A 7,597-nucleotide genomic window follows, 5' to 3' on the forward strand; every position below is an offset into this window, starting at 1 on the left:
TTTTGCGCAAATTTATGATTGATACAATCCGAATTATTTTTTAAAGATTTATATTCACCTTGTTTTTATAAATTTGTCCGTTAATATAAAGTGATATATTTTAAAGGGATTAATATTTGCGTTATAGTTATGATTTATGATTTTCAATTGTTTTTTTAGAACCTTGTGGACTGTAATTGGAAGCCTTGTAGTTGTGGGTTTGGGGCTGTCAGCGAAATTAGTATCATCATTTATAGGAGCTCTTAAAAATGTGATGTAAGTATATGGTTAAAGATTATATTTAAAGATTAATATAATTTTTATTAGCACTGGAAGGGCCGGGATAGCCTGGTCGGTAGGGCACTGGGCCCATGTCCGAGAGTTCGTGGATTCGAACGCCGCCGGCCGAAGACTGCCCGTGTAGTAAATGGTGACTGATGCACGTTAAATCTGTCGAGTCGCAAAGTCCTCCATGTTCCCATAACAGATTAATGCCTTTGGGGGTACTGGATTGGAGATCGATCGTGCTCTGATTCAGGTCAAAATTGCGATCTGTTGATGAGTGAATGGATGTATGAATAGGTTCGCCCTATACAACTGATGTGACGTATGGTGTGGCAGAAGTCGAATTCTTGGCTATAGATGGCACTATTGGAAAACAAGAACAATCGCACCCCTCTGCCTAAACAGACATACGAAAGCAAGCAAGCAAGCATTAGCACTGGAAGTAAACTTGCTTGTTAAATATTGCATGTTACATTTTTTTATATCAATCATCGTAAAAATGGTTAGATTGTATACGAATAGCATAACTGCTTTAAAATTAATAAGAACTTTACTAGTTTATAAAGAGCTAAAAAATGTGACTTTTCAGGAATTGATTTGAATAACATTTTTAATATTTTTCGATTAGAGATTTATTTTTCCAGCCACCTTTCAAGATATTAGTTTTTATTGGCTTAAATTTGTTTCTAATTTTGTCATACAAATAAAGAAAAGAAGTAAGAAAAATCAAAAATAAATAAGTTAGTTTCACTATTTAAAAAAAATTAGTTTGACAGAAATCAGTCTGCATTTTTAGAATATTTAGTATAAGTTTTAGCTCATATTGAATATAATTATTTTGAAATAAATTTATGACCAAAGCTACTAATCCTATTAGCCACGTAAACTGATGCAAATAAGTATTTCCAAAAAGCAGTCGCAAAATTGTTTGGTGCAATATATTTGATACCGGCTATTCGCCTTTCTCTGCATTATATTTTTCTTTAATGGTATAAAAATAAAATGTGTAAGTGTCTAGACCTCCACGGCTTCAAGGTCATCTTCCTTCTGTCAATCCATTTTTTTCCTTTTTGTTATAAACTTATTTGTAATAGAGTATGGTCTGCTTAGCTAGATTATATATCACCGTTACATAGGCGCATCCGGCTGCTATGTCAAGAGCTCTACGGCAGAGGAACATATTTGCAACACTTGCACGAAGTGTTGCAACTATGATCCAGATGAGTTAAATAATATTAGTTGATAAATTTATTTATTTATTCAAAGTAAAGTTAGTTATTCGAAGCATTCCCCGAAAAGTTTTTATTCCCGAAGACATGAAAATGTCAACTTTTTGCAATAACTCTTGAAATATTCCTGAATAACGATATTTAAATCTTTTAACAATATCTGAAGCATCCCAAACACGTTTTAGGTTCTATGTCATGAATGAGAAGCATTGAGCTGTGTGAGAGATAGTGTTAAAACGTCACTCATAAATATTTTTAGAGATTTTATTATGACGGCATCTACTACTGAAATGTGGGGCATAACAAAGGGAGCAAAAAAGTTATCTACGCAGTTAATCGGAAAAGAAAGACATTTTATGCAAGGAAAGCATTCTGTATGAATTTTATAGAGATTGCGATCCTGCTACATGAAAAGCTAACAATCAAATTACTTAACCGAATTTTTGTTTACATTTTATATCAAGGACACATTTAATAAAATTTAAAAAAATGGACTTTGCTTTCAAGCTTATAGCAGACTTATTGCTAAGAAATAAAACGAAGTAAAATAAAAATGCGAAAAATCGAAATTGTTGATTTTGAAAATTTAGAGTTCTTCGTTAACAAAATTACCTTACCAATATCGAAATTCATATTCACCCGATTTTAATATCAGTAATCGATTTTCGTATTTGCATGATATAAAAATTATGCATTGCTATTCGTATACACTCAAAATGTTTAATTTTACATTTAAAAATACATTTACACATACATTTAAAAATTACATATCACGATTCAACTTCACGCGACTTAAAACTTAAACATCGTAATTTATATTCACCTGATTTATTTTTTACGAGTTTACAAAACCAATTTATGAATAAAAAGCAAAGGAAGAAAAATTTTTGTATCCTAATTATAATTCAAAACGTATTTGTAACATTTAAATTTTATGTTCACACGTATATTTTAAATTACTTTTAAAAAATTTTAAATTGTTTTCCAGAAGCTATTCTTATTTTTATCATTCAAGAATTTCTATATCTGCGTCTAAGAATTGTAATCTCAATAATCAGTTATGAAATGTGAATTTCTTAGTTTTCGAAAACTTAAGTGTACAATATTAAAGAGAATGCTTCAAAGTTTTTTAGATTAGAAATTATATAAAATCGTGAATTCGGTGATACTTTTTCATGAGGATGAAAAATAATTTTATTAGTATTTTTTTTAAATATTTTTATCATTGTAAATAATTAAGTGAAAACGCTTTTTGTTTTATATCGTACCTTAGACTTTCAATATATTGAAAGTTTAGTCCATTTTTATTATCAGTATAGAAGGCACTGGCAAGATATGGGTTGATTTTAAATTAAGAGTAAAGAAAAACTGTCACAAACTCGCTACAGTTATAGAAATAACTTGTTATTCATTAAAAGGGTTATGATATAATATATTTATGACGCTAGATATCTAAAAAACAGCTTCAAAAGGAATTATACTAACTTTAATTTTGTAATAATTATTTCAGACATAGAGGATTTCCTGATAACCTTGCTACCTATGGAATGGTTTCTGCACTATTTTCAACAGCTTGTTCAACAGGGTAATTACTTTGTTTTTACATTTCATTGACGATTGTAATAATTATGAGACTGTCCATGAATGATGTCATACTTAGGCTACATGATATTGTGGCTTAGTGAGAGAAGGAGGAGATAACAAGAAGTGTGGCATTCTACATTTTAGTTGAAATTAAAAAAATTTAAAAATCAGTAAAATGAATATTAAAATTTTTTTGTCTTACGTTTGTTTCAATAATATAAATATGCTGTTTTCCTTCTCACGATTTAATGATATTTTCGCTAGTTTCATTGATTATTGAATCGAATAATATCGATGTTGATTAAGGTTTAAATTAATATACTCATGGTAAACCTAATCTCATATAAATGTTTATAGTACGATATGAAATGTTCCTCTAGAAAATCGTTTGCAGTAATATAATCTTGTTAAAAAAAAGGTACACTTAGCATAGTAAAAATATAAGAAGAGTAATGATTAATTATGAATTTTATAAGAAAGAAAAATTTAAATTCAAACTTATGATTGAACTTTATCTAGTGATGCTTGTCTGCTACCAAACTAACCTTTAATTTCAGTTTCAGCATGGTGTGGCCTGGGTAAAAAAGTAACAGTGTTGAGCAAATATCGTATTATAATGGTTTGACATGCAGTATTACACATTGTTTTAGATATTGTTTTTCAGATTTGCAGCACCATCTATTGACAAACTTTAACTTTTTGAAATAAAGGTTAGAATATGTAAGCTGGTTTCCTAATCAAAACGCAGCAAATCCCACATATCTTTTTCTTTGAGAAACTCGATATTAAATTCTTCACGTTGCATGTAGAGATCTTTCTGAGTTGATATAATTTAATAGTTGATATATTATTTACAACCAGCGTTTTATTTTTATTTATATATATTTATTCTGTTTTTTAATTCATCATGAATCTTTCATTATGTAGAGCATTCATAGGCCCATCTCTGGGAGGTTTCCTATTAGATACCACAGGATATAGAATGGGAACTGTTGTAATACTTTCATTAGAAATATTTTTCGTAAGTATAAATTTTTTGTTTTTATGGGTGAATTCCAGACTAAAATAAAGTATTTGCACTTAACAAATTAATTTTACATATGCTAATTAATATTTCAAAGAATTTGTGAAACTTGAATGCAAGAAAGAAATTATTTATATTTTATATTTTTACGGGTGATCAGGTCTTACTTCTTTATGCAATAGCTTTGACATAAATTCATTGTATTTTCGCCCAACTTAGGGAAATTATTATATAAAATTAAGTAAATTATGGAATGCACAATTATAAAGTTATAAAAGGTAATCTTAGCTGGGAAATTATACTATTTTTTTATTTATGAAACAATTCATGCGAAAAAAATTATTATGACCGATAATATATATATTCAAAATAATAATGAATATTAATCAATAATAATAAATGATGGTTGGTAAATATTGTACACAAAAGTGCACAAAATATTTCAGTAATTTAAATATTCAGTAAATTTAATATTTCAAAATATTTCAGTATTTCACAAACTTTTCATAAACACTGAAAAATACTGTTTTTTAAAATGTTTATCATGTAAATGCTTGTTTCAAAAATTTATTTTTTAATTATAATTTTTAAGGACAAATCTAAGATAATTAAGAACATTTTGATAAAACATAATTTTTTCCGCTTTGAATATACACTAATAATAAAAATTTTGTCTAACAAATCCCTTCACGAGGAACTTTTTCGTGTTTAAAATATAAAAATTGGATTAAATTGAAATTGTGGAATATTTTGACCTTCTAAATGTTAAAAGAATGTTGAGAAATTTCAAGTTAAAAGTTTAATACAAGAACAATTAAACGCTGGCATGTTTTTTCTTTATTAACAAAAACTAATAAATAAGAAGCATGTATTGTTGTATGGTATACCTTAAATAAAATTTAAATGTTTTCGCTCTCGGACACTCTAACTTCTCTCCTTTCGGCTTACAATTTCAAGTTTATTATTTGTTTTGTTAGAAACTATAAAAAATCAACAACCTAAAAATTGTTGAAAACTGAGGGAGTTAATCATATTTGAAAAGAAAATTTTAAATTATTACAGACTTTCAATGTAACAAAATATACATTAAGAACTATTTGTTCAAACGATATTAAAAAATTTCACATATATTTTATTACTATGCATTCATCAAATTATTAAATTTTAGTTAATATGAAGTTTTGATAAAAAATTTTAATTGATTCAGCTCTCTGAAACAAATTAAGTACTTGAGATAATGTTAAGCTTGAATAATTCCCTTAATATTTAAAGGGCAAGTGTTTAGAAATAAATTAATTATTGAAGAAAGAATATTTAGCTTACAGAAATCAAATGGTTTTAAAGGAATTTTTAGCTTATTAAAGGCAATTAAATATTTAAGGTGAATTATCTTAAACAATGCTAAAAACGTTTTTTTTTACTCAAAATATTCAATATTAAAATGTTTTGCTCTTTTTTAGATGGTAATTCTCGTTACATACGTTGTTTATTCAAATATAAAAAAAAGAAATGCTGAAAGAGATGAATGTGAACGAGAACCATTGATGACTTCATCTGTTACACGAAGATCATACAGTTATTCCTCAGTTTAGGCAAACTCTAGTAATTTTTATAGCTCAAATCTGTACAGTATTTTCATAACTGTCATGAATTAGTACTATTATAATCATGAACTCATTAAATGTACAGATCGATACAAAAACAAAATGTCTTTAAAATAGTTTTTTCTTCTGATATTGTACTTTTCAAGAGTTATGAAAATTTAAATATGAGAGGAACATATATACTAATGAGAACTATACGTATATATTCATCTATTATTGCAATTTTCTTTTTTATGTGTTTAATGATCGTGTACATAATTCATTAAAATACCTGTATTGAAATAATTGACCTACTTAACGAGATCTTCTGGTTTTGTCTATAAAAGTTTTTTGATAAAGTTTGAGGTTTAAATTTTGTTAAGCACTATATTTGCTATTTTATCTTTCGATTAGGCGTTCCATAAAGGTGATCGGTAATCACTTCTATCTTTTATAGTCTCATAAAATTATTAAAACAATAACCAGTGGTCTCAAAAAAAGTTATTAAAATTTGACGGATTATCATCGTGGTCTATATCAATGATTGTTGGATTGAATTTAGTGAAATCATTTTGGTTGTTTTATGAAACTTATAAAAGTATCTAATATTTTTGTTGTTGTCTGATTTGACCAATTTTGTTTCATTAGATGATAAAACTGGTTTTTATGCTTTTAATCTGCTTTCATTGCTATAGATTACGATAATGATTTATCATTTTTTAAAATTTTTATATTTTATTTTGTAATTCAAATTTAATCAACGTAAGTGTAACATTGTTTGACTTCATTATTGACAAGGATTGTAGAAATTTATACGAAGGGCAATAATTTCAAAATAATGTTTAGATTATAAAAACTTAAAAAGAAAATTTTTACGCAAAATTTATGTTTCTTTCAATTTTTGCGAGAGAAAATATTTTAGAGATATTGTTAACCATGTTTTTAGAGGCATTATTCGCATAACTTTGATAAAGCATTGATTTTCATAAGTATTTGATCATTTTTCTTATTGATTGGTGCATTTTAAAAGTTTGGCTGAACTAGTTAACGATATACAAAATGTATATTTTTATACAAAGATTTGGTAGCTTTCAATTATTCTTAATAGTTGTATAAACACATCAGTACTTTTGTATATGTAATAATTAAAGTGATAATTAACAATTCTTATCATACGTTGTAGAACAAACATTCAGAAGATATTGAACAGTTTTTCTGTGATAGAAATGGAAAAAAACTTATTTTTTATATTTTGTACTTAGAGTCAATATTTTAATCTGATTGTTATAAGTAATAAAATTATTTTATATTATTTTTATCTTGGATTCTTAAACCAAAGTGGTATGAATAAATAAGTCTCATATTTCATAAATAAATAAATTTTTTACCTAATTGTGCAATTTTGCCTTATTCTTAGTTTTTTAAGCGAACTAATAAGATGAAAATTTCATGAAATGAGTTTACATTTTTTCCATAGCTGCAATTTTGAAAGTTGCATTTTATTACAAAAACCGAAAATGAAGTGCGTATAATAATATTTTATTTTTATGTGTTTAAACAAAAATGTTAAAATGGACTTTTGACCAAAAAAGTTAAGTCTTTTCACAAATAAATTTAATATTTAATGGGAACTCAATAGAAACTGTTAGAATTCAACAATATTTGATCAAAAAGATGGAAAACGATTACAGAATTTTACAAAAGTTACCCTCTTAAACACTAAAATTTCGAATCGTTAAAATATTCAATTCACAAGAGCTGCGCTTCTATTTGCTGAATTTTTAATAAAACGCATTTATGCACACAGACTTTTTAATATTGTGACTCTTACCTTTTTATATTCCGAGACCATATATCAGATATTTTGATTCATTTAAAATTTGTATTAGGCATTATATGCTCTAGGGGAGCTG

General features: G+C 26.7%; 1 protein-coding gene across 4 annotated transcripts in view; it reads left to right on the forward strand.

The window, feature by feature from the left end:
* LOC107446660 (MFS-type transporter SLC18B1) overlaps positions 1 to 7,076 on the forward strand; it is a 64,378-nt gene extending 57,302 nt beyond the window's left edge. For all 4 annotated transcript variants that reach the window (XM_016061357.4, XM_043043949.3, XM_071187438.2 and 1 more), the window contains exons 11-14: positions 160 to 255; positions 3,004 to 3,078; positions 4,005 to 4,098; positions 5,562 to 7,076. In XM_016061357.4, the coding sequence (XP_015916843.1) occupies positions 160 to 255; positions 3,004 to 3,078; positions 4,005 to 4,098; positions 5,562 to 5,693 (397 nt within the window). In that variant the 3' untranslated portion in view covers positions 5,694 to 7,076. The remainder of the gene's footprint in view (positions 1 to 159; positions 256 to 3,003; positions 3,079 to 4,004; positions 4,099 to 5,561) is intronic.
* The last annotated feature ends 521 nt before the right edge of the window (positions 7,077 to 7,597 follow it).

This window comes from Parasteatoda tepidariorum, chromosome 11, assembly GCF_982258835.1.
Source record: "Parasteatoda tepidariorum strain Cologne lab strain chromosome 11, Ptep-v5.0, whole genome shotgun sequence".
NCBI classification, from domain to species: Eukaryota; Metazoa; Arthropoda; class Arachnida; order Araneae; family Theridiidae; genus Parasteatoda; species Parasteatoda tepidariorum.